Genomic DNA, 26,025 nt, shown 5'->3' with positions numbered 1-26,025 from the left:
GAGACATGGAAAGACCCTGTATTTTATTGCACTACAAGGTAAATCATTAGACAATACCTCTAGAAGACGACAGGCTGGGGCATCTGTTCAAGTTTGCCAGAGACCATCTGAATTTATACTCTTCCTTTTATTTACACCATTTTTTCTTCTGGTTATTGATGATGTTTCTAATTTGTTTTTATTAGATGCAGGTGTTTTCTGCACTTCAGCTGGGAGCACTTTCCCTTTTCAGCCAATTCCAGATCTACTTTGTGTCTCAGTCACCTTTTGACTGTGATACTGAAGAGGCAGAGAAAGGCAGAGAAAAAAAGAGAGATACCAGGTTTTGCTGCGTCAGCAGATGTATGTTAAAGTGTTTTAGTGATTCAGCCAGTGCATCTGCCTGAGGCCAAAGGAGAGGCATTGTCTGAATCTAAAACAATTAATAACAAAAAAACAATGTGGGCAGCACAGAGCAGGATGAGGTGGAGGTGGAAAGCAAGTGAATCACAGGGATATTTCCAGCTTGCAGAGCACCTCAACAGAATCTCCATTCGTTTTCAAAAACAGCCCTTTAAACCCACCTGGTCTGTCCAAGACAGACTCATGAAGCCTGTTGAGCAGACAGAGGAAACTGAAACTTCATTTGCAACTCAATCCCAGTCACCCAGAGTCTCTGGAAGAAGCCCAGTCTTCTCCCCAGAGCCAGACTGCACTTTCCCAATGCCCCAGGGAAGCATGACACCATACATAGGCCCATGCCCATGGCACACATGGCCAAGGGGTAGGGGGAATAGTTGCTGGCCCCTGCATGTGTGCTGGACGTCAAGCCACTTGCCCCACACTCAGGGACAGCCTCCAGGTCCTTTGAGAGCCACCAGCAATGCAATGACCTCTGCTCTCTGCTCTGTCTGGGAAGGTGCAAAGGGGAACCTCTCTTGTCTGCTCATGATGAAATATCTGTCTTCTTCCTGTTAGCAGAATAAACTAATTTTGTCTGCGCTCAGGCAAGAGGAATTTGTCCCCTGAGACATTTCTGCTTCTATCATTTAATCATCCAGTACAGCCTTTATGCTTCAGTCTTTGTGAAAGACTCCAAGGACCTTGTGATGCTCAGGATGTGATGGCCCTCATTTACCAAATCCCTCCACTTTGCAAGCTGACTCGGGTGGGCCACAGGGAGATGGAGGCACCCCAGTCACCAGCTGAAATCTTGGCAGCTGAGACTAGATAATGTGAAACAGAGCCAACACAGCCCCGCAGAACACCCAGGCGCTGATCTGGTGAGGGGGGACTCCGTTTCTACATGCGGTTTAAAATTGATACCCCCATGAGGCGTGTTAGAAAGCAAAACATTGATGCTGTCTTCACTGGAAGCATCGGTTGCTTTGTTTTTTTTAATGACAGAGAAAGCTGCTTGCAAAGAGATAATTTCATTCAGCCTAGCCCTTGCTGGATGTGGAAGGAAGTCCTTGGAGGTGACTCTTCAACGTATCCAGTATGCCACCTAGCCCTCACTAGCTCTACTACACCCACCGCTGCAGGACGGACTGCTCCAGCCTGATGGAAAGGAGCTCCCAGCACAGAAGCTGTGAACACTTGTTGGGGTTATCACCACAACTAAGAAGGCAATGTCCAAGGGAAGGACAAATATCTCGGGAAGAAATCACATTTCACTTCCAACAGTGAACCCAGTTTCCATCTCATCCATATCTGCACTGCCTGCTGTTGCCCGTCTTCCTTTTCTCCACTGCTGTCTCAGACTTGCCTCATCAGTTCCACTTTTGACACTTGTTTTTCCCTCCATGAAATGTTGACTTTTTTTGATAATGATGCTTCAGGCATCCGATTTCACAACCTGTTGGTGTTTTTTAACATTTGCACATGAAAAAAATTCTCATGTGTAAGCATTATTTTGCTAATGAGTTTCAGATCTACGCAAACCGGACAGAGGTTTTGGAGAGAGAAGAAGAAAAAAAAAATCTCACTCTTGTATCTGTGATTCAGCTTTTTATCTTTCTAGATTTCCTGAACTTGTTTGATGTTCTAAGTGCCTCCAAAACACACAGATTACCCCAACCTGATTAAAGCATGTTCCATCCTCTTTATCATATCCAGGAAAGTCAGTGCTTTTGCACATTACAGACAGTATTGTAATGAAGTGTGACGTATGTGAGATGTAAAGAACAGTAACTGCTTTCCAAATAATTATTTCCTTTTTTTTTTTTGCAACAGAGCCCTTTGTCACACATAGAGCCTTATAGCAACGAAGTATATTAGAAGATGCCAACAAAATCCTTGTTTTCCCTGAATATTCTCTGTTCACTCCCCCAAAATAAGAAAGCATAAAAATTGATTCAGATCTCCCTTGGAAGAGCACAAGCCAGGAGAAATGTGATCTGTGAAGGCTGCAGGCTCTCCTACAGCTCATAACCAGCCATACACTGCACACTGCCCCACTGCTGTTTGGAGTGTCAGAAAAAGATGCCAAAAATATAGCTCTTGCAAGGAGCATGGACCAGGCGTTCATCTGCAACTCCATCCTGACTGCTGGGTTCAGTGGTTCAATGAAGTAGTAGCCTCAGGAACCCAAGGCTGAGGCTACTTTCATGATGTGGGAGAACCCACCATTAGGACACATCTCATAGCTATAACTATGTTGTCTTCTGGTTGAGGATATGACTCAGTTTCCAGGTGTGCTTTCATGGATGAAGGTCCTTGCAGCACAGCGTAGGAGTGAAATAAGCGTGGCCACTAGACAACATCACAGCACCTGGACTTTGGCATCCTCTGAAAGCTCAGAACAAGCAGATCTAAATTAGAGCAGCTTCCTCAGGTATCCCTCACAGGATCTCTACCCCATGGCAATCCAGCCATGCCCAAGCCTCCTATGCCAGGGCTTGCAGCTGGGCTCGATGGAGGCAGTTCTCTACATGCCTCACCATTTTGTGTCTCGCAGGCTGGAGTGCAAACGAAACCTCTCCTCCACCCCTCTAGATACTCTCGCTGTCTCTGTGTTAGGTATTAATACACAGGACACACTATTTCTTCGGAGGTGGAGGAGAGAATGAGGAAATCAAATCCTCTCCTGCCCTAAGCCCTCTCATGACGTGCTTCCAGATCTCCAGGTGAACAGTGCTCGCTCTCCACCCAGTGCTATTTTCTGCTAAGCACCCATTCAGACTGGCAGCAGATTCTCATAAAAATGAGGGGCAGGATGCAATTAATATGGTGTAAAAGTCCCAAGTGTCCAATGGAGAAACCATTTAAAAACACTTCTAGATAATATCCTAGGGGGTGGCTTTTCTTACCTTAGGGGTGCGAATTTTTTGGTAGTTAACTGTGATCTAAGCAGAGATTCAGTAGTATTAAATAAAATCTCTGGAAAACTTCTTGGTAGAAAGGAAAGCTTTGCAATGTGGATTTCCTTTTTGAAGGGAAGACAGGAGGGAGTTAATCTTTACCACAGAGCCCACATGGGGCAGGAAGGCAGTAAAACATGGAACACCTGAGAAGTGCAACAGAAGCCTTAAGCTTGGAAATTTTGGAGAAGAAGGAGTTAACACTTTTAAGCAACCATCCTCCTCTTACCATAGATAAGGGTGCATTCTAGTGGCAAAATCCATGCAATGCAGCTGCACAGATGACTGATCTAAAAAGAAACCTGGAGAATATGAGGCTTTGGAGTAGTGCGTGCATATGTGGAAGGAGGTTGCCTGGAATCGCACATAAGCCTCACCCAGAATTGGCTGATCTCTTTTAATTTACCACTCTCCCGGTAAAGAACCCTGTGCTTGTTACCGAACTCCAGCCCCATTCCTCCCAGCTGGGTTCAGTGTACCCTCCTGCCCCAGGTGTATCACCCCTGTGCGCAGCTGTCTGGGCGGGCCACAGGGCTGCACGCTGCAATTTTGGAGATTCCCTTTCGCCGTGCTTCCAGTTTCCCTGCTCCGAGCAATGAATGGGCACTGAGGGAGGCAAGTGCGAAGGACCACGGCCTGGAGAGCTGTAACCCTTAGGAATGCAGTGGTGGAACAAAAGACAACAAACCCCAAGCTGTCCAGGGCAGAGAATAAGCATTGCAAAGCACTTTTTTTTTTTTTTTCTCCCCACTTTGTGCAGGGCAAGAGGCAGAAGAAGAATGAGCTAAAACGTGCAAATTGGACTTCACATGGCAAAATTCCCCTTGTTTTCTGGCATGCTCCACGCAACAGTGAACTTTTCCAAAAAGGAATCTAACACAGTTCCTACAAGCAGCCTAAGCCTCCCTCCTGCTCACTGTCCAGCTGCATTAACCCTTGCTGTTTGGGGGGGGGTGTCAGGGGCACACCCTGGCACTGAGCAGAGCCTCACACAATTTTTACTCCTCGCACAGGGGCAGAGAGGCAGGAGAGCAGAGCTGGGCACCCTGCACATACAAAGGCTTTCCTGGACCAGGATGAGCAAGAGGGGCTTCCTGGGATGCATCCAGCCATCTCCCTGCTTTGCTCACCTCTGGAGCTGATGGGAAGGTGCATGCACCAGCTTCCCTTCTCTCTGAGGGTTTCCAGCCCACCAGCTGCCCAGGCAGCAGATGGGGATCCATATTCCCCCAGCACAGGGTACAGCATGCAGAATCAGGCCCTGCTAACTTAATATCCTCCCCTTCCTCCCCAAACTCAGAGCCCTGACCTCTCCCTCCCAGACTCTCAGCATCCCAGGCTGATGTACAGCCCCATTGCAACCACTTCTCTCCTTATTTTTTTTTTTTTTTGGTTTAAACCATGAAGATCTGAACTTTTTTTTTTTTTTTCACTCCTTCCCCGTGCTCGGCTTCCCCTTCCCCCTCCTCCTCCCCTTGTCTCTCCTCATAATATTATCCTTGATCGCTGCCCGAGGTTTGAAGCCCAGAAGTCAGAAGCTGTGCACCCCACCCCCACCGGCTCGAGTGTGCACTGATAGGGCCCTCGCTGCTGGCACCTCGTCAAGCTGAGGTGTCATTGGGATCTCAAATTGCAGCTAGGGGCTGGCAGGCGGCCAGAGGCAGTCTATTTAAAAGACAGCCTGTTCTGCAGTATTCAGTCTCTTTAGAAACTTCTCCAGGGGAAAAGTGTTGGGAGATCTACAAAGTGGATTTTTTTTTCCTCTCTTTTCTGTTTTTTTTTCCCCCCTTTCCTCCTGTTTTTTACCGCTCCTTTGCAGACTTTGCAACAAAACACTCCAACTTTGCAGAACACTTTTTTCTTTTTTTTTTTTTGCCTTTTTTTTGGCTTTTTTTTTTCCCGACTTTTTTTGCCTTTGCAAATCTCGGAAGAGGAAAGTGGGAGGGTTGAACTGAGCCGATCGAAACACAACTTTGCTTCATACCAAGCTTCCCAGCACCTCGCTGCGTCGAGAGAGACTTTTTTTTTTTTCCCCCCTTCTCCTGCAGAAGAAGAGAGGGAAGGGGAGATTTGCATCCCCTCTTCCTTCTCCTGCATCCCTATCTCCCTCCCCTCGCCTTGACCGCTTTGATGCATTAATAGCGGGACACTGGTTTTCAAGGAACTTTTTGCTCCCTTCCCAACCTGCCTTTGGGAAGAGTGTGTGTGTGTGTGTGTGTGTCTGTGTGAGTGTGTGAACTCGCCGTCCCACCCACCCAATCCCCCCCGGCTCCCCCGCGCCTCCTCCTGCAACCTGTAGGCTCTGCAACCCCTGCAGGCTTTTCTCCCTTTCCCCCCTGCCTGCCCTCCCTCTCTCTTTTTTTTCCTGCCCTCTCGCGGATCGCGGTACGAATTCTCCCTTTCGAGGCGAGAAAAAGCTGAAAGGAGAAAAGGAAAAAAAGGAGAAAAAGAAAAAAAAAAAAAAAGCAAACCTAGACGCCCCCCCCCCAACGCAAAAGAAAAGCAGGAGGGTCTCGCACCCCCAGAATAAACCCCAGCGTGGGGCGCCTGCAAGGAGGGGCTGCGCTTCCCGAACCTCTTCCCTTTTGAAATTTTTCTTTTTTTCTATATTTTAATTTTTTTTTTGTCCCCCCCGAAGGGGTAAGCGGGACAGCAAGCACCGCCCGCCCCGTCCGGCAGCATCCCCGCCGCGATGCTGCTGCGGCTCCTGGTGCTGCTGGGCGCCTGCCCGGGGCTGTCGCGGTGCCTCGGCTCCTTCGTGCAGTGCGAGCCCTGCGACGCCAAGGCGCTGTCGCTCTGCCCGCCGCCGCCGCTGGGCTGCGAGCTGGTGAAGGAGCCGGGCTGCGGCTGCTGCCTCACCTGCGCCCTGCCCGCCGGGCAGCCCTGCGGCGTCTACACGGAGCGCTGCGCCCGCGGGCTGCGCTGCCTCCCGCGGCAGGGCGAGGAGAAGCCGCTGCACGCCCTGCTGCACGGCACGGCCGTCTGCCTCAGCGAGAAGAGCTACCGCGAGCAAGCCAAGGCCGGTGAGTGCCCACCCCACCCCCCTTCTCCCGTCCTCATCTTTCCCGGATGCTTTTCCGCCTCGCCGGCTCGTTTTCCACCTTTCCACCTGCTTTTCCCACCCCTGACTGCTTTTTCTCCCCGTCTTCCTGGGTGCTTTTCCACGCCGCTCCACTCGCTTTTCCGCCTTTCCGGCTCCTTTTCCATCTTTCCGATGGCTTTTCTATTCCCTCCCACTGGCTGCTCTTCCCTGCCCTCCCGGCTGCTTTCCCATCCTTCCGGCTGCTTTTCTATCCTCCCAGGTGCTCTTCCATGCATCTGCTTGCTTTTCCACCTTCCAGGCTACTTTTCCATCTTTCTGGCCGCTTTTCCATGCTCGCCCTCCCCAGCCGCTTTTTCATCCCCCCCCCTCCCCCACCGTGTGCTTTTCTGTCTTCCCGACTGCTCTTCCATTCCCCCTCCACCACCAGCAGCTGCTTTTCCATCTCTTTGGCAACTTTTACATCTTTCTGCCTGATTTTTCTCACGCACACGTACGCATCCCGGCTGCTTTCGTACCTTTCCAGCTATTTCCCTGTTCCTTTACCTCTCACCCTCCACCAGCGGCTTTTCCAAGCCCCCGGTTGCTTTTCCAGCTCCTTCTGCACCACCATCACTTCCCGTGGCTGCTCTGTAATGCCCCTATTGCTCTTCCACCTTTCCAGCTACTTTTCCATCTTTCCAACTGCTCTTCCACCCCCTCAGTTGCTTTTCCATCTTTCTGGCTTCTCTTCCACCCCAACCCCCAGCTGCGTTTCGATCTCTGCGGGTACTCTTCCACCCCCCTAGCTGTTCTTCCATCCCTGCTGTGGTCGACCCTCCTGTTGCATCATCTCACAGCCTCCCCCACCCCCTCTTCCATCACCACCTCTGGGGTGTCCCATCCCCAGTGGAAAGCTTTTCTCCCCCACCTCCCAGCTGCACCCTGTTAGTCACAGCTGCATCCCAGTCCTTTCCCAGTTGCATCCTTCACATCTTTACTGCATCCCTTGTCTTCACCCTCTCCGTGACCCCTTTCTCTCACCATATCCTCCTCCACCTTGGTCTGGGGCCCGAGCTGGCCTCAACAGCTTGAGATAGAGGGGAAGGCAGGGGCACCTCCTTGAAGCCATCTGTCCCATCCGTAAAGTCCTCGCCCTCCCCCCAGGTTTGTTGCTCAGCCTCTCGCTTTCTCCTTGTGATCCTTGCAGCCTGCTCCTCCTGGCTGCCCACTGCTGGGTGTCTTTGTTGAGCACTGCATTTCAGTCGAGGAAGGTGCAGGTGCATTAGGGGTAGGGAGTATGTGCAAGCAAAAAGTAATGATGGTGTGGCTAATAATCAGAAAGAAAAGGTTAAAAACAAGCGCAAGGCTAGCACGATAGCAGCAGTGCAAAGCCAAGCTTCTGAAATGTTTGCACCTTGCACGTGACAGAAGCACGAAAGAAAGCGTTCCTTCGCTTTGGCACGTGTTAAACTCCAATTTCTGGATCCCGTAGCTTGGGCAAAGATGCATTCTCTATATTCTTCCAAATACATCTGTATTGCTGTCGTGGCGTGAAGGGGAGGCAGGGAGAATATCTGCATGCTCAGTGGAGTGGGGAATCACTTGGCAAAAAAAGCAAAATAGGAACAAGACCCTCACCTTTTTTTTGGTCCATAAAAGTCATTTTTGCTTGTTAGCAAGCTTCTGCTTATACCCACACAATGGGAGTCCGTTTCTCCTTTCTAGCACCTAATAAATCTTGGAGCTTTTACTGTTTTCCCCCTTAGCTGCTTGCAGGCAGTGGTTGTGTTGCTACACTTCATCCTTTACTGAAAAGCCAAATTCTGTGTGTATAACTTCCCCTTCACTCCCAAATGACAGCTAATGTCCAGACTCCCCTAAAATTGGCCAGAAACAGCAAAGGTGAGCTTGGTTCTCCGCAGGGGAGCTGGAAGGGGCAAGGGCTGGGAAGGGGACCTGTGCAGGGAGTCGAGGATGAAGCCAGCAACCACATTCCTGCTGTGGAGCCCAGGAAGCTGGGCAATAACCCACTGTGAGCTATGTGAAGTATCCTGCAGCGCGTCATCCTTGGTGTTTATTTACCCTGCACGTGTGTGTGCAGCCAGTGGGGGTGGGCAGTGTGGTCAGGAAGGCAAAGCTATGCAGCTGAAACACAGAGTGGTTGGGAGAGTGAGGCCGAGGGTGCCCCATGCAGACCAAAGGCACCCAAAAAAAGCTTCGGCACTTGGCTCCCAACATGAATCTCCTTTTGTTCCACCTGCCTCACTCTTCCCAAGGAAAGCGGTCCTGTGGCAGGTGCTTTGCATGAAAACTTTGGCAGGTCTGCTTGTAATATCGCAGCTTTTGGCTTCCTTCGGATGGGGAGCTCCTGTTGAATGAACAAGGAGGGGGATAGGAAAGAGGTTGCAGGTTTGTTGCAAAACCAACCACCTGCACTTCCAGTTTGGACTTCCCAAGTGCCGCAGGGGGCTCTTTTTGATGGGTTTTGTTTGCAGCCAGGAGATGAGCCTGGATCGGACAGGCTGCTGCAGGAAGCCACAAGAGACCAGCACACTCCTCTTGAGATTTGTGTGATTGCAAAAAAAGAAATAAAAAATAAACCAGGAATTCCTAAGGACGGGAGAGGGAAAAACTCTCTTGGCATTCGACTGGTAGCATGTGAGAACAAAGTATATTTTCATAGGCGTGTTTCTAAGCAACGGGACAAGGAAAGAAATTAAGTTCGAGTTGAACTTTCTGGTGTCTGCCAGTTTGGCCAGGAGTGCAGGGACTACGCGCTGGGGAAGCTGGCCTGGCCCTCCGATCTATCAATGACCAAAATTGGCCCTGAACTGTGAACCGCTGAGAAAGAATCAGCACTCTGTAAAATATAGTATGTGACAGTGGCAAGCACTAGATCAAACTGCATTTCTATCTATTTCTGCTCTTGCGCTGGCCGAGTTTGAAATCACAGATGCTTTCCTCCCTATAGTAGAGGTAGAGACGCAACAAGCAGTATTGCAAGAGTGCAAGCTCGAGAGGCTGGGCTTGGCTCTTCTGTAGACCAGATGTTGTGCCTGGGGACAAGATGCTCCTGGGTACAGTGCCTCAGTTTCCTCATCTGTAAGCTGGGCATGGCAGTACTAAGAAACAATGGACCTGCTGGGCAGGATGTACTCCTGGTCAGAAATGAAGGCAAGTGTGGGATTAAAGAGCTTTGGTAAAGGCTCGTAGATGGATGTGTGGGTGCTGACAGGATGGTCCCTGTAGTCCTTCCTGGCACTGCAGTGAGACACTGTCTTTTACCAAAAGCCAAACATCACAGCTGTAATTGACTGTTCCTGTACAAAACCATGAAGGAGCTTCATTTATGGGATAGGTTGCAGGATTCTGGGCTTTCTCTGTTTTGTTTATGTTTCCTTTGAAATACACCACCTCTTCCCATTTTTCTCCCCTATGCTCCTGCCAGACTTCCTCCTGCTGACACAGCAAGGTCAGGCTGAGCGCTGGGGAGTGGAGGGCATGGACTGGAGCCTGCTGCCCTAAAAAGGCTGTGGAAAAACAAAGGTTGTCAAATATTTCCTTCTCCTCTCATTCCTGCTCTCTTTCTAGAAAGCGAGCAAGACTTGGCAAGTTTCCTCATGAAACCGTGAGCCAACGATAACCAGGAGGGGAAAGGAGGGGGAGGGGGCATTGCAGAATTAGCCCTAAGAAAATCATCTTTGCTGTGTCAGCTGAAAGTAGGCAGAAGAGGAGTGCTGCCGAGCCCAACTTTACTGCAGCTTATGTTCAGTGCAGTCCTTTATCCCTCTCAACGTATTCCCTCCTGTCCTGTTTCTCCTTCCCATGCACTTCTGCTCCTGGTTTGGGGTTGCAGGGTTTCAGGGGTAAGTGATGGGGACACAGCAGGGCAGGTGGGCAGCCCCACTCTGAGGTCCAGGGGAAGGGCGAGGGTTAGGGCAGGGGTCATAGGAGCAGGGAACTTGGGATTCACGAGTGTGCGAATGTGTGTCACTCAAAGAGGGACCCAGCTTGTGTGGAGCAGCAGGTCCTTTGTGCGAAGCAGCTCCCAAGCTGTCAAGGTGAAAGCTAGTAGCAACAGGCCTGCGAAGCTTCTGATCTGAAACAGGAAAGTCTCCATTTTTCTTTTGATCTAAAGTTTCAACAACAATAACAATATATTAAAATTAAAAAAAAAAAGCGAAATCCATAAGGTGCTGGTAAGAGAGCCAGGTTTCTGCGGTGTGTGTGTACGGGGGAGGGAGGGATGGGGTGGTTCAAACAGGAAAGGAGGGGCCTTGGCTGGAAAGATTTTTCAGCAGCCTGGTTTGTAAGGAAGGAGCAAGAATATTAAGTAGTTGATCCAAATGAAATTCCTGCTGGGTGCCAGCAGAGTTCACCGGAGAAAAGACGTGGCTCTGTGCAGGCGTGTGTGCGTGCATGAGTGACAGAGCTTCTGAGTTCCTGCACACTGCTGTCAGCCTGGACCTGCTCCAGGTGAACGAAGGGAGCCCCTCCAGAGTCTGTACTGCTGCAGCAGAGAACAGGTTCTGGCCTTAAATGGGAGCCTTGGAAAACCTGAGGGATGCTGAAGGAGGGCTGTGTGCCTCCTCCTGTCGATGCTTAAGCACTAGCATCCTGTGCCCAGATGACTGTTGCGGCTTTGGCACATCAGTGGCATGAGTACAGTTGTGTGTGTCTGGAAGCACACATGACTGCGGGGTGAGGTGTCCCATCAGGCTCAGAAGAGAGGGGAAGGAAAACTTGAGTACGTTTTGTGCCAGCTGTAGGACAGCCCCTAGTTTCTTCTGGTTGCATAGTTTGGCACATGTGTGTCAGGGCAGTCGGGGAGGAAGGAGAGGAGAAGAAGCAGCGGGTGGGTGCTGCCTTACAGGGAGTGTGGTGCTCTGCTTCCTCCTAACGTCCGCTGGAAGTTTTACTTGCACTGGGTCGAAAGACATCACAGAGCAGCTGTGGGAGCTGTTACAGCAGTGGCAGTTCCCAGTGCTCTTCACCCAAACTGGAAAGCCTGGGAGCAGTCTGGGAAGGCAGGCAGCAACCTCAGCCCCTCCAGGGTTCATCCTCTCCTACTCGGTGGGGTGAGCCACTAAGAAAAGTTGCAGCTCGTTTCAGCTGTGCTAAGTCACAGGGGAGATGAAAGAGCTCATGGCACAGCAAATCCTGCCTTTTTTTTTTTTTTTTTTTTTGTTTAACCAAGCATTTAGTAGTGTAAATTCAAAGGTCAGATATAAATAAAAGCTGAATTTTGCTGGAACACGCCTGCCCCTCAATGTGGGCTGCAGAGCAGCAGGATTAACATGCACAAGGAGAATACACATGTGAGCATACACACACGTGTATCTGTGTTCACACGCCCACACACGCCTGTACAAACATTTAATGTGTGCAAACACACAGAGCATTTTTGTCTCTGGGGGCAGAATGGTTTCCAGGCAGCACACAGAAACCTCTCTTTGGTGTAGTGGTTCTGCTTATGACTGGTACATTGGTATTTTGCCATCAAGATCAGATACTGGCATACAGACCGTCCTACCTCATCATCCCACAGAAGGCTAAGAAATGAACTGCAGCAGGTGAGCATATCAAACAAGGGGAGGCAGAGAAGGAGAGAGAGGGAAGATATTCCTCCCAGCCATCTGCATGGATCTGAACTCGCCCCCCGTGTTTGGAAGTGGGTTGTATTTTCTGGATGGGCTGAGTCTATATTAGCTAAATACCTTGAGAGATGTTCTAGTGAAGGTGCAGATAGGTTGTAGCTTGAGGAGGGCAGCTGATCCTCCTGCTGGATGTGCCAGGGCAGTGATGCCTGGTGGCATCAGTAGAGGAGAGAGCATCAGGGGCACTGAGTGCACTGGGACCCTGCAAACTTCTCTTTGCCCAGGCAGCAACAACCACCCTTTGGGAAAGCATGAAAGAAGAAGTGAATTGGGGAAAGGTGGCGAATTTGCTGAAATGTGGTAAGCTGAGGGCAGGAGGAACAGCCTCCAGCATTGAGGAGGAGGAAGCAGCAGGGCTTGAAGACATGGTACATGCAGAGGTCAAAGGTGATGCAAAGATTTTGGCCTGGGTAAACTCACTGGCAGCCAGCACAATGATCACCTAGTCATTTGTAAGGAGATTTTTTTTAAGGTAAAAAGGGAGGTATTATCTGTTTATCCTCAGGACAGGTATAGCCACCAAAAGCACAAGGAGGCTCTGTTGTTGAAGAGGAGAGGGAACACTGAGAGTCCTTGAAGACCTGCTGGGCCTCCTCAAAGACCTGGACACCCCAGGGCCACTTAGCGAGAGCCTTCATGCCAGATCTCCCTGAAGCAATGTGCAGAGCTGACCACATGTCATAGAGTAGGGTTGTGGCTGTGCCAGCACTTCCAGACCCCAGGGCTGCCCATTTGAGATCATTGGCCACAGGTCATGCTTGACGCCTCCATCCATCCAGGAAGGGTCACACCTCAGCTCTCACAAGACACTCGCTGTTCTTTCAGCTGTGTAGCCAAGGCAACTCTCAGCAAGATGTTGTGTTTGAGGTGGCTCTTTGATGTTAGTGATCTGAGGAGACCCCTTAGTGTTTATGTCAATCCACGGCTTGCAGATAATCCCAGTAGAAACCAGTGTAATGTTTCTGCAGAAATTTGGGACTCTTGGTGGTTTGATGTGGGCAAATTTACCCTCAAGGAAGCCATTTCTCAGCATGCTTTGGTGGATCTCCTGTCTGTTTATGATGTTGCCAGGACAAACGCACTAACTGCCCATCAGTTTATATCTTTTAACCATGAGCTTCTGTCTGGGAGACCACAGATGCCTTAAGCTATGCCTGCAGGAAGGTCCAAGCTTCCCTGGCTGCAGAGAGATTCAATGCACTGAACTTTGAGGATGCATCTTAAACTTATTCCTGTGGTGTCAGTGGGAACTTCTTGTGTGCATTTGCATAAAGCCTTGCTCTCATATTGCCCTCATTCTCCAGACACCTCTGATGTTCCCATAATTTTTCCATGTGACTCCACTGTTTTGGTACTGCTTCTTTCACATGGAATGTGGAAATGAGGTGTAAATACTGCCCACAGCAAACTGGTACATTGTTCCCTATTAGCCTGGCTTGATCCTGCAAGATGCTGTACATCTTCTCACTAGACCCAGAGCATCACATGCTTTCAGGTACCTAATCCCCTTCGTGGAAGCCAGTTACCTCAGTCCTTGAAGGACTGTGAGGCTAAAGCTCAAGATGCTTTTGGCTTCAGAAGGATTGGAAAGCTCTTAGCAGCTGCCTGCCTTGAGGGCTGTTATTGCAGTTTGGTTTGTTTGTGTGTTGGATGGACACAGCTGGCTCACTGATGGAAATAATTGTTATGTTGATGGAGATAACTGGTCTGCTTGCTATTTAAGGGCAAGAAGGTAATCCTGACAGATACTTAAGGAAATGATCCCCTAGATAAAAAGAGGGATTGTATCTTAAAGGTGACTTTGGATACAAAGTAAGCCAGTAGTCATAATTCTTTTTTTGTAGAAAACCAGTAGAAATACTTTCTTTTTCCAAATTCATATGGGATTCATCCTCAGAAGACAATTAAATCAACAGATCCATTTATTATTCATGCTTAAGAAATCAGATGTTGTGCATTGTAGTAATTATGAAAATCTAGTAAATAAGCCAGTGAACAACTACAGAACACAGCTTTCACTTTTTAATTTAAAGGATATGCCAGAAAAGAAAAAAAGCTTTATTAGGGACTGTGTGTAAGACCTGTCGAGCAGTCAAATATGGTGCTGCCATAGCCACATGTATGTCTTAATAGATCTTAATAATGTTTCACTTGTGACTCCTGCTTTCCTGAAGAAATAGCAGAAGCAGGTGAAATTTTGCCACATCATTTCATAATCATTTCAGTGTTCAGTTACTTGGTTTTGTAATAGAAGAGGCAGCTTGAGGTTGCAGGAAAACCAGCTAAGTCCAACAGCAATTTTATCATTCCAGAAAGGGTCTGGACCTGTGGGAAAGGGTGATTAGTTGTCTTCCTTGGAGTCTCAAACCCCAAAATAGAGGTCTGCACCCTTTGCTCCATCAAAGGATACGCGATATTTTTTTAACATTGAAAAGCATCTTTGCATCATGTTGGATCAAAGGGAATTGGTTAGTGTATGATACAGTGCAGAGAGGAAAATGGCTAGGAGAGACAAGAGTCATCCATTAGAATCAAGCTTGGGCAAGTTTCTGCTTATTAATATTGTTGGAATGTGAACATCGATACTTTTCTGTGGTGGACTCGGGGATTAAATAATAGCCAATAATACTCCAGGTGAAGGCTTTCTGAGAGAAGGAGCCATTAAGAATTTAAAAGGGAGTCCTAAGGGCAGAGGTGGCAATCTCATCACTTGGAGGTTGTAAAAGTCAGGTTGGACAGTACATGTGATTATGTGTCATCTGGTGCTAACACAGAGATGAGCAATGGATGATCTCACAGATCTTTTCCATCTGGTTTAAGGCAGAACTGTGAAAGTCAAGCTGAAGGCCTAGAAATTACTCTAGGCTAGGCTGGAGGTTGCAAACACAGCTGCATGCCTGAAATAATTGTGGTGTTGGACCAGTTCTCATCCAGCACCTGACACAGATGCATCTCCAGACTGTACCTGATGTGCCTTTACCTCTCTGTGGGGAGGGCAAAGGGTTTGGCTTTCTTGGTTCTTCCAGTTAGTGGCTGCTGCTAAGACTGGCAGAGACCCTCAATAATATAAGTGAGGATAGAACTTGTGATGGGGACCACGAGCCTCCAGTGGGAGCGACCTCTTGCAGATTCAGTTCCAGTAGGCCAGTTGTGAAAAGCTTCTGTTTGGTGTGAAACTAAATTGGATTCAAAACCCTACTAAAAGGCAAAAGCTACCTTCATCCATGAGAAGGCCAGAGAGCTTAGCATAAACTGTAGTGGCTAATCTCTAGTAGGATGTCATCTTCTTGGGATCATCTCTATTAATATAGATGTCTTCTCTTAATTGCATTGTTCTCATGGTAAAATGCTACAACACCCACAGTGACATTCCAGCTTTTGATGGCTACAAACAACACTCTTCCTGGTTCTCTTTCTAAGGCTTTCTTAGCACCTGGCTGTACTATGATTTGTCATGTTTGCATTTCAGTGATCAAAATAATATCAACACCCTGGCTGTATCCTCCTTTCAAGTGCAGGTTTCTTGACATCTTGTGTATATTGATGCCCACCTTCAGCTGAATTTTGGAGATGGGCCCCACATAGTTTAAGCCACCTACTTTTCCTCCCTAGGGACATTTCCTTCACCATGCTGTTGAGTTACCTCCATAAGAAAAAGTCCTCATTGTCATCTTCTCTCTCATACAGTAATGATAGTTGATGGATGCTATTAGGCTTCTTTTCCAATCCATCACACCTCCTTCATTCCTAAAGATATAGTGACGTTTTTTTCAGGTGATCCCTTCCCATCTGGTGGCCAGATAAGCAGTTCACACACTCTCATTTTCATTCAGAAGACCTGAAAATAAATTTGTTTTCTAGGAAGGGTTTGCCCATCTTTTTGCTACAGGTAAACCCAACTGAGAAACTGCTGGTAAAAAATAATGCTTGTCAGGAGCTACTTGAGATTTTCCTCACTTTTACTGTCAGTTATGCAGACTGTCATGCAATCTTTTTCTTGAGTTTTTTTTCTCTTTGTTCTTTAATGCTTTCAGTCATGGCAGCTTGGTGGCTTTTTTGCTGCCTTTATTACAATCAATGGAATCTGCCACTAGGGTTGCTTTGTTGGAAAAAATGCAAAAGACTGAATGATTTCATCGTTTCCGCGAAGGAAAGATATGTCTTGGTCACTATGATATTGAAAGATAATTTACTTAGATTTCACTGTGTCATTCTTTAGTTTAGTTCTCAGCGTCTCATGCAGTTTCAGCGTATGGAATGAGGAACGTCTGTAGTCTCTAGATGATCTGAATGACATATGTTTTATCTTCCTATCATCAGTGCATCAGCAACAGGAGCTTCTCAATGTAAATTTAACCCTGAAGTATTTCCTTTCCCTCCACTTGCTAGTTCAGTTCCATGGAAGATAACTTTGTTCAGGAAATTTCAGGCTAATACAAGCAGCTATTTAGAAACAGAGTGCCTGCAGTTTTGCAAGATGGCGCATGTTGGTTTAATTTAATTGTAATGGATGGATGTTTGTTCATCATCTTACTGGAGGGAGAAGATCTGGAAAGTTTCCCAGCTCTTTTACTGGTTAGGCATTTTGCATTCCCACTGCACCAGAATGGTTTTTGCTGGGAGCCCCAAGTCTCTGGCTATACTGCATGTCCACCACAGGCTCAGACCTTCACTGGATTTGGTGTGTCTTGTCCATGCATTGATAGCTCCCAAGCCTCTGTTGAGAACTGATCATAGTCAGATTTAGGAGCTCTCTGGAGAGAAAGAGACAGGTCAAAGACAACAGTGAGCCCCAGTCCTGCGTGTACATCCCAGGTCAGAACAAGCCCGGTGCTGCAGCTGATGCCCAATCTTGGCTCTTCCAGTACAGTGTAGATGCTTGGAGCCTGCTGAACTAACAACCAGCAACATGTAGGGAAGGAGACCATCTCTAAATCTGCTTTTCTCCTTGCATTAGAGAGTTGCTCCCAGGGAGTTTTATTTTGTAGCTGCAGCAAGGAATGGCAGCTCAAGAAGGTATCATTTGGCATACAGAAACGCAGATCCTTCCTTGCGGTTCAAGTTCCCATAGCTGTACCTCTCTCACCTCCGCAGCACTTGCTGGCACTGCGGAGAAGTGATGCTGACCCAGAGATCCGTTCCCACAGATAGGCCCTGTGCTTCCAGAGCAGACCAAAACATGAGCTGGTTCCCTTGAGAGCTTTTTCCCCACATGCTGAGCTGCATTTCTCCCCTATCCAGCTCTGTATGAGGACACTGAGGTCATCAGGATGATGATCTCCTGTTCCCATGAATCCTGTGTGAACCTGGGGGCAGCCCAGGCACTTGATATTCACGCTCTGCAGGTGAGCCCTGGCTGATGCAGCAGAATCTGCATCCGCAGGTTTCTGCTGAGGAGACAAAAATCTTCTGAGAAAGAACTGGTCTTCCAGGCTAGTTCAGCAAAGCCCAAAACAATAACTTTTAAAAAAGCACCATAGAATAGCACATCCATCCCTGCTCTCCAAGGTTCTTCAGGTGTTCCTGAGCTATTCGCAAGCATCCTACTGGGCTTTGGCTTAATAAAATGGAGATAAGTCTTAACCTAGGGTTGAGTCCATCCAGCCCTCTGTTAGCTTTTCTGTCTTTTCTCTGAGCTTAGTTCCACTGGTCCTTATCCTTCTCTTTAAAGATGCCTTCGTGGGAGAAGAGAGTGAGGTGCCAGCAACTTTTATCATGCTGTCACAGGGATTTAAGGTTCTGGGATGCCCCAGAACTCTCTTCCAAAAGCTTGTGTTGCTTTTGGACTGTGGACTGTTTGGACTTTGATCTTTGGTATGGGGCTGGGCATGGTGGGGGCAAAGTGCGTGTTTCTGTGGGTGTTCCACGATGCTTTGACTTCTAAAGACTTCCTTCCATACTCTGCAGATCACGAAGCTGATATGCTGCCTTTGTCAGCTGTTGAGGTACCTAATTCCCAGTGGAAGAAATAGGGTCTGGGATTTTTTACCACTTCTCCTGTGCCTGTAAAAAAGTTTGGCACTGCTGCTCAGGAGAGCTACACCACAGTCTGCAAGGGGACCAGTACTGAAAAGGTAGTGGGATTTATTTTTCCTAACTTCAGACCTTTGGAGGCCTAAGTGAGACCACTGGAGTTACAGGAGGAAAGGCTGGAGGCTCCAGAGATATGTCGTTCCACCCTTAAACAGGCCCTCAAGCCAAGTGATGGGCCTGGTCACAATTCAGAGGGTGCAGCATCTCTGCAATGACTTAGACATGGAGTTGAGCCATCAAGTGAAACCCCAGCACCTCTGTGTTAGCAGATGGGCGTTACTCGATACAGATCTGTCATAAACGCCTGTTGCACATTGCTGAGACTTGGGGCATGTGGAGTGACAGTCCAAGCAGCGATGCTGTTTTTATGTCCTTCTCAGTGTGTGGTGTCTCCTCCCAGTCTCTCATCGCCTGTGAGCATCACCAGCATTCTCTCTTGCCAGTCCCCACCAGACCGGCCGTGCTGGCCTGCTGTCGATTCCCCACCAAAGCACAAAAGTTCGTCAAAAGTCCAAGGCACATTGCAGCTGGCTCTCTAGCAGCCAACGCCCTGGGCTAGTGGAGGGACTGGCTGGAGTCTGCATCCCCAGCCCTGGCTGCCTCTTCTCCAGTGGGTGCCAGACGGCCTCGGGCTGGGCGGCCGCCTGAGATCACCGTCTGACTTCACCAGGGCGGTGGTCTGGAGCAGTGACCCCAGTCCCAGGCATCACGCCTGAGATGGCTTTGCTGCTCACCCCTGGGGGACTGTGATGAGGGGCTGAGGACCATTCTCCGCCATACTGGGGGTTGTGCCTCTGATGGGAACATAAACGAGCTGTTCTTTGTTAGGGCGGTGAAAGCCCTAACTAGGCTGATCCCAGCATCCTCCAGGGAGCTCAGGAATGCTTTTGCTCAGTTGTGCTCTCTAGCTGCCAAAGGGCGTGAGGTTAGAAGACCCTCCTCGGTCTGCATCCTTTCCCTGTCTCTGTTATCCCTTCCCTGCGTGCATTTTGGGAACGTATTTCAGGAATGCAAACACAGCGGTGTGCTGATGAGGAGGGAGGGATTTTGATTTTCTTGTCATGGTCACAGGTGCATCTCCAGGCTGGGGGAGGAATTTGCCTGCCCATCTAAGGAGGTTTTGGCATAGGTCAGGCACATCCTCTCTGGAGTAGAGACAAGTGGGGAAGGCAGTGGAGGGAAATGTACTGTGGGGGGTTTTTACCAGCCAGGGACCTGAGCACAGATTTCTTGTATAAGACCCAATCTGAAGAAAAATAGTACATCTCTACTATGATTTGCAAGTGCAAAATCTGTTTTCAGGGACAGCACTGATGTTCCTCATCTCCCAGCCACAGGGAGCCCAGGGAAGCTGCTTTACATTGCCCAGCAAGAACCAGTACCATAAAAGATAGAGGTGGAAGGAGAAATGGGAGGACCTCATCCCTCCAGCAGGTACAGGGAAGAAGACAAACATTGATTTCAACAATCATTGCCTCTGCCTGTGTGTGCATGTTAAGTCCAGCAGGAACACATAAGGACCCAATGTGGGTCTTAACAGATAATGGAGCGGCCATAGATAGGAATCTGCAGCTCTTTGTGTCAGGGAGCTGTTGTTATGGGTGGAGCTCAGAGAGAGTGTCTAGATCTGGCTTCAGGGTCCCAGTCAATGAGAACTGCAGAAAAAGATCTCGCACTCTCCCTCAGCCTCTCCCATAATTTTTTTTCCCTTCTCCATTGCCAGCCCAGGTATCTGATCCCAAAACATTGTCCCTCCTCCCAAAGAGAAAAACAAGGTGTCAGAGATCACCCAGCTAGGTTTGGAAAATGCCACCTTGGTGTGAATGGTGATGTGACAGAAACCGGGGGTACTCCAAAGACAGCTGCTACCAAGGCCCAAAAATCACAAGGAGCCCATAGGAAAAGCAGGGTTGGGATCACTCATGAAGTCTAGCAGCTGAGGATATTCCTTCATGTGCATACTGGGAGGGGTGCACTTCATCCTGGGGGTAAATACTCCTCTGGTGGATAGCGGAGAGTTGTGCACTGTGCTGTTTAGTGGGAGACACTTGCTGCTCTATAACTAGCGACATTTCACCCTAATGTAAGCCTTAATTTCCATCTTGCAATGGGCACCTCTGAACAGAGATTGTCCAGTTTGGGGGCAGAGGAAGGACTGGGCAACTTTTTAAGGTCTCCACCAGTGGTATTTGCTGTCATTCCTATGCTAAAGGTTTAACCAAGGTGCCCGCTACGTCTTTCTCGAACACCTTTATGCTTAAGTGGTGTATTAAAATAGTGCTCATGCTGAAAATAATAAGACTTAATAATCAAGAGAGCTGTTTAGCAAGATTGTGCTATGGTTGTGCTTGTCCTTAGGTGCATGTGGCTTTTGGGGTTTTTTTTGAACAGGACAGCAAGTCCTCTAGCAGTGGGCTGTGGATGCAAGAGTACGGATCACTTGCAGCAGCGGTCACTTGCAGCAGCGGTGAATAGATAATTTTCCTACCTTTCTGCCAGAAAGGGATGAGGGATGAAAATGTGTGACAAAAATTCAAGCCCTTTTGCAAAATCTTCCTGCTGTACTCTGCAATGTCAGCAAACAGGAAGGCGGTGTTCCCACATGTCCCGCACCCAGGTGTGTACACACACACACCCCCTCCCCACACACACACGTGTGGGGACCTCACACATGTCCAAAACCTCTGGAGCACTGAAGCATCAGGCTGGGTGTTGGCCCAGGTGCAGGAAGGCGCACAGGCTGTTCTGGGTGATGTCTGTCAAGGACAACAGACAGCCAGACAGCAGCAATTTACAGATTCCCAGAAACAGTGACTGGTGTTTTTCTACTCTGTGTCCCTTCTGTAGGGGCAGGGTGAAAGGGCTGGAAATGGCTTCTTCTACGGAGCTCCTTCACTCCAGCCTGGAGTGGGGAGCAGGCACTAAGACCTCAGCCCCAGGGCAGAGGACAGTCCAAGCTCTGCAATGGGTATTTTCTGTCTCCTAGATTTCATGGGAGCCTGCCATGGATTAGGACATCAACAGCACGCTCCTTCTGGCCTGACCTGTGTCAGGAGCATCTCCAGATGCTCGCTGCTCTTTCCCAAGTCTTGTGTGGGCAATGCAACATCGGAACCAGACACAAAGCCATGGGGTGGCTTTGAGTTAAGTCTCCTGCCTTGGCTGTAGGGCTTACATCTCCTTGAGGTGGCTACAGCCCAAGTCTCACCTCCAGGCTAGCCAGGCATCCTTGACTTGGCCAGCAATGCCATTCTTCTGTGTGGCCAGTGAGCTGAGAGGTCACCTCCTCCTGAGGAGTGGCGAAAAGAAATGAAGAACTGAGAGCCACCCACCCCCTGCTTCCCCCTATCCCCCATCTGAAGAGAGAGTGAGTATGGTCTCTCTGCCTATACCTTGTGCCTACAGCTGAAACATGGAGGGTTAGCCTGCTTTGCCTCTGCAAACAGCTGCCTGAAATCCTATCGTTGGGTTGGCGAGGCGGATGGGAGTAGGCGGTAAGGGGCTGTGCAGCAGACTAGATCCTGACAGCGAGGGACGAGGAATTCCAGCCTCTTTCCTGAGTCTCAGACAGGCACAATTAGGGCTCATTCGGGGAAATTGGGCGTTGTTCCTGCTGGCGTCTCCTCTGGAGCAGAGGCACAGCGGTGCCAATGCTGCCTGCCACAAGTCAGCCGGGGTGCCAGACAGAGGTTAACGAACGAGCTGTTGGGTGAGGATGGGCAGACGGTTGCAGGGACTCTGGAGATGCTGACGTGGGTTTCTGGTCCAGGCTGCAGTGGACGGCTGCAGGTTGATGTGGATGAGCCAGCCAGGAGGCAAAGCAGGGCATTGAGTGATGCTTGCCCCAGCTCTGGCTTTCCCTCTCCAGTTGGCACTGGGAAGGTCCCTCACCAGCTGCCTAGAGTTTGTGTGTCAGAGACCTTTACCCTTTAGTTTGTCAAAATCGTCTTCTTAGTATCAAAGTAGGGAACAGATTTCCTAGTGTTCATGAGCAGGGACTGCTTCAGCCTTTTTGCTCAAGGAAATAAGGCTATAAAAAAATCAGAGGGTGGAGTACAGAGATCCCTCCAAGGCATCTGTGGGATTCTCTCTGGGAAATAAAGATCCAAACTAGACATCAGTGCTGAGCAAGCAGCAGACAGAGGAGTCCCACTTGTCGTATCGCTGCTTGAGGAGGCACCTGTGCGTGCTGAGGGGCACAAAGAGGGTCAGTTTCAGGTGCTTTTTCAGCCATGCAAGAAAAGCTGGACTCAGGCTGACAGCCGGACAGCTTTTGGTGCATGCTGGCCCTCGGCTCCTTCTGCAGAACAGTGGGCTCCTGTGGCTCCCATCTCCCCTTGCTGAAAGGGTTCCATGTTAGCATCCAGCTCTCAGCCCACTCTGGCTTGCTGACAGGAAGCGGAGAAGTAAGGTGTTTGCAGAGGCCGAAGCTGCTGACTGTGTGAGCAGGCTGAGCCACTGCAAACATCCATTGCACTGTGAGTCCTGGGGACTGGACATCCCATGCTCAATCCTCACTCCTTGTCCCACTTTCTTGTTATTTTAGGTTTGCCCAGGTAACCATGCCTCTCATGTTTGTTATTACAGAGGTAATGAGGTGTGCCCCTCTAGAGTAATTGCAGGGTTGCCTGCACCGGTGTGAATCCTCCCCTTAATTACCATGGGGCAGCCCAGGGAAATGCCCTGGCTCTGCCTTGTCCAGCCCTGGCAGTCAATGCCAGAGGGGATTCCTGGGACAGATCACAGCGTGTTTCATAGCCCTGGAAGAGCTTAGTCATTCAGATGTCTCCAGTCTCCTTTCAGACCTCAGACTGCCACAACATTATTGTGGCAAAGGTTGTGCTTCTACTACACTTTGGACAGTGTAATTTTGTCAGGCACAAGATGATGCCCAATTTCATCAATCTCTTCTGTATCCTTTGTCTGTCATCCCCCTATAATAGAAGCGTCCCAGCCTAGGGGAACCTTTGAATCCTGCAGCAATAAAAAATGAACACAAGCATAAGAGCATCCTGGGGCAAAATGGCAAGAGGATTCCATCATGGGGATAGGTGTAAGTCCCAGGGATGGTGCATGGGGCCATTTATGTTGTTGCAAGCAGTTCAGAGAGTGCAGAGTCTGGGATGCTGACCCAGCTCCGTTTTGTGGAAAGAGAACAAAAAAAAAAAAAGGCTGCTTTCATAAATAAAAGGGGAAGAGGGCTTATCAGCTCTTATTTTCATCCTGAACTTTTTCTTTTGTCCCAGCAATGATGTTGCAAGGAGGAGCAAAATTGGTGCTTCACTATCTTTACTGTAGTGTCGCAAGAGGGAATGAGCTGAGTTCACTGGCATCACAGTTACAGGGAAGGATTTCAGCCATCCTGATGTTTTCACTCTCACTGTGGTGGGTTCCCCTTTGCCTGCCTGCTGGCCACAGCCAAACCTGGCGTCAGCACAGGGATGCTGGGAACCAGAAACTGGGAGACCGTGGAGCCTCAGAAGCCTTATACTCTGTTCAAATTTAGTCCAGAAATAACCCTTTTCGCTCCAGTGGCTGTACTAAATGTCACAAGTCATCTAAGATTAGACTGTTACTAGTTTTCTCCTATATATAACTGTGCAGAACTCCTGACTGCATCCTGCTGGTGCAGGTCATGCTGGGGCGATCCAGGGGCTGTATAGGAAGGTGACTGCCATGTGCAGAGCCTAAACACGCTCCTCCCTTGCTATTGGTACCACTGGTGGCAGCTACGGTCAGGCAGCATTGCTTGGCAGCGTTACCCCAGGCTTTGCTGGCTGCTCAGTAGGTGCCAGCAGATGGGGCATGGTTCAGTCCCATGAGCACAGGGCTGTGCACTGAGCAGCCTGGAGCATTGCTGCCTAAGTGTCTGCCAACCGCTTGATGGCCTTGCTGTGTGACTGACCTTGACTTCAGAGTTGTCTCATCTTTGAGAATGGCTGGTTTTTTGCTCTTGCATCTGCAAGCCGGGCTTGGGTGTGAATTTTTCACTTAGTCATCTCACTATGGCTAAAGAGCGACTTCTCTGCCACACTTTGTGTGTCATCTAGTCCTTTCTCGGTGTGGATAACACTCCCACTACTCCTTCTCCACTGACACACTGCAGACAACAGTGGCCTTGTATGTAGGAGCCCATCCTGAGTCCCAAATTCTCCATGCTCTTAGACACTTTCCTGCCTGAGCTCAAGGGTCACATGCAAGCCATGCGAAGTCCAACACAGTGGGATAAAGCCAGTGCTGTAGGGAGCAGCTGGGAAAGGGGTTCCTTTGGTCATTTGTTCCTGTCCTGTGTGGTGCAAAGATGTCCTCTGGGGTTGAGCAGGAAGCTCCCTATGCAAAAGCAAACCCCAGTCACCTCATGGAGACCTGATGGTTTGGTACCGCTTCTCTTCCAGAACGGGAGTCTCGAGAGCATGAGGAGCCGACCACATCAGAGATGACAGAGGAGACCTACCCACCCAAAGCCTACCGGCCCAAGCATGGACGCCTCTCTGAGCTCAAGGCTGAGGCCTTGAAGAAGGACCGCCGGAAGAAGCTGACCCTGGCCAAGTTTGTGGGCATGGCTGAGAACACGGCACACCCCCGTGTCATCATCCCCGAACTCCGGCAAGAGTTTGAGTTGGTGGGTGCCTTCACCTTTCCTCCTTCTGTGGCTTCTGTGGAAAGGGGGCTCTGGGAGGGCTTTGTCCCCCTGGGGAATGGGTGCCGGTGGCAGGGGACAGGGGACCTGGGGGCATTTGCAGCTGGAGGCTTGCTTCGAGGTGCTCCCCTTCTCATGCTCCATCTTCTCCCTGCTTGCAGGGCCCATGCCGCAGGCACATGGAGGCATCCCTGCAGGAGCTCAAGAGCAGCCAGAGGATGGTCCCCCGTGCTGTTCACCTCCCCAACTGTGACCGAAAGGGCTTCTACAAGAGGAAGCAGGTAAGAAAGAGCCCCAAGGAGGGATGCTTCCCACCCAAGGAGGGTCTGCTGCCCTGGATGGAAAGGACAGAGGTTTTTCCTCTGCTGGGCTGGTGGGAAGATTGTTGTGAGCATCTTCCAGGCATGGTTGGTGGTGGGTGGTCTTGCTGATGGCTCCGAGTGCCATCTGGCCTGAGGCAAGCATCCTGAAGGAGCTGGTGTGGGAGCAGGAAAAGTCAGAGAGCTCTGGGCTGGGGTAGCAGTGGGGGTGGAGATGTGTTGAAAGCAGAGAGCAAGAGCTTGGTCCTACCCAGGGGATTGCATCACTGGGGAAAAAGAGGCAAACAGCAGGGCTGATCCTCATGCCCAGTGCAAGGGAGTCATGCAGTGGCTGGTGGCCATCTCCTGATCTCTACCCTTGCATGTCTCCCCAGTGCAAGCCTTCCCGAGGCCGGAAGCGTGGGTTGTGTTGGTGCGTGGACAAATACGGCATGAAGCTGCCAGGGACTGACTACCTGAGTGGGGACCTGCAGTGCCATGCATTTGACAGCAGCAATGTGGAGTGAAGTGACATCCCCTCCCTCCACCCCCATCACTACCTACCCAGGCTCCCTTCTACCCTCCCTTCTGCACCTCCCCGTACCCCGGGACTCCGACTCCTTTCATCTCATGTAAGAAGAAAAAAAGAAAGGAAAAGAAAAATGAGAAAGGAAGGAAAAGAAAACAGAGAAAGGAAAAATATTGAGAGAGAAAGAAAGAAGTAAAGAGGAGAGAAAAGAAAAGAAAAGAAAAGAAAAGAAAAGAAAAGAAAAGAAAAGAAAAGAAAAGAAAAGAAAAGAAAAGAAAAGAAAAGAAAAGAAAAGAAAAGAAAAGAAAAGAAAAGAAAAGAAAAGAAAAGAAAAGAAAAGAAAAGAAAAGAAAAACTGAGGACTCGGAATCTACAGCAGCCTCTTGACAACAAGGACTCAGCAAGGAAAGGACAGAGCCAGAGACAAACCAGCCATGGCCGCTTCACCATCCCACACCTCTTCATGCCTCTCCCCAGCATCGCCCATACTCCCCTGCTGCGAGC

At 49.3% G+C, this 26,025-nt stretch overlaps 1 protein-coding gene across 1 annotated transcript; it reads left to right on the top strand.

Moving 5' to 3' along the window:
* The first annotated feature begins 5,055 nt into the window (after window positions 1-5,055).
* IGFBP5 (insulin like growth factor binding protein 5) lies at window positions 5,056-25,720 on the top strand. Its single transcript, XM_009557713.2, has 4 exons — window positions 5,056-6,364; window positions 24,449-24,675; window positions 24,855-24,974; window positions 25,388-25,720. The coding sequence occupies exons 1-4, from the start codon at window positions 6,034-6,036 to the stop codon at window positions 25,517-25,519; spliced, it is 810 nt and encodes a 269-aa protein (XP_009556008.2). The 5' UTR covers window positions 5,056-6,033; the 3' UTR covers window positions 25,520-25,720.
* Window positions 25,721-26,025: the final 305 nt, after the last annotated feature.

This window comes from Cuculus canorus, chromosome 6, assembly GCF_017976375.1.
Source record: "Cuculus canorus isolate bCucCan1 chromosome 6, bCucCan1.pri, whole genome shotgun sequence".
Taxonomy (NCBI): domain Eukaryota; kingdom Metazoa; phylum Chordata; class Aves; order Cuculiformes; family Cuculidae; genus Cuculus; species Cuculus canorus.
The sequence above is the reverse complement of the archived record's forward strand: the minus strand, read 5'-3'. Positions and strand labels throughout refer to the sequence as shown.

Coding starts and splice junctions, on each gene's coding strand:
- IGFBP5 (XM_009557713.2), top strand. CDS start 6,034: ATGCTGCTGCGGCTCCTGGTGCTGCTGGGCGCCTGCCCGGGGCTGTCG. Junction 6,365..24,448: donor CCGCGAGCAAGCCAAGGCCG/GTGAGTGCCCAC, acceptor CTTCTCTTCCAG/AACGGGAGTCTCGAGAGCAT. Junction 24,676..24,854: donor TCCGGCAAGAGTTTGAGTTG/GTGGGTGCCTTC, acceptor CCCTGCTTGCAG/GGCCCATGCCGCAGGCACAT.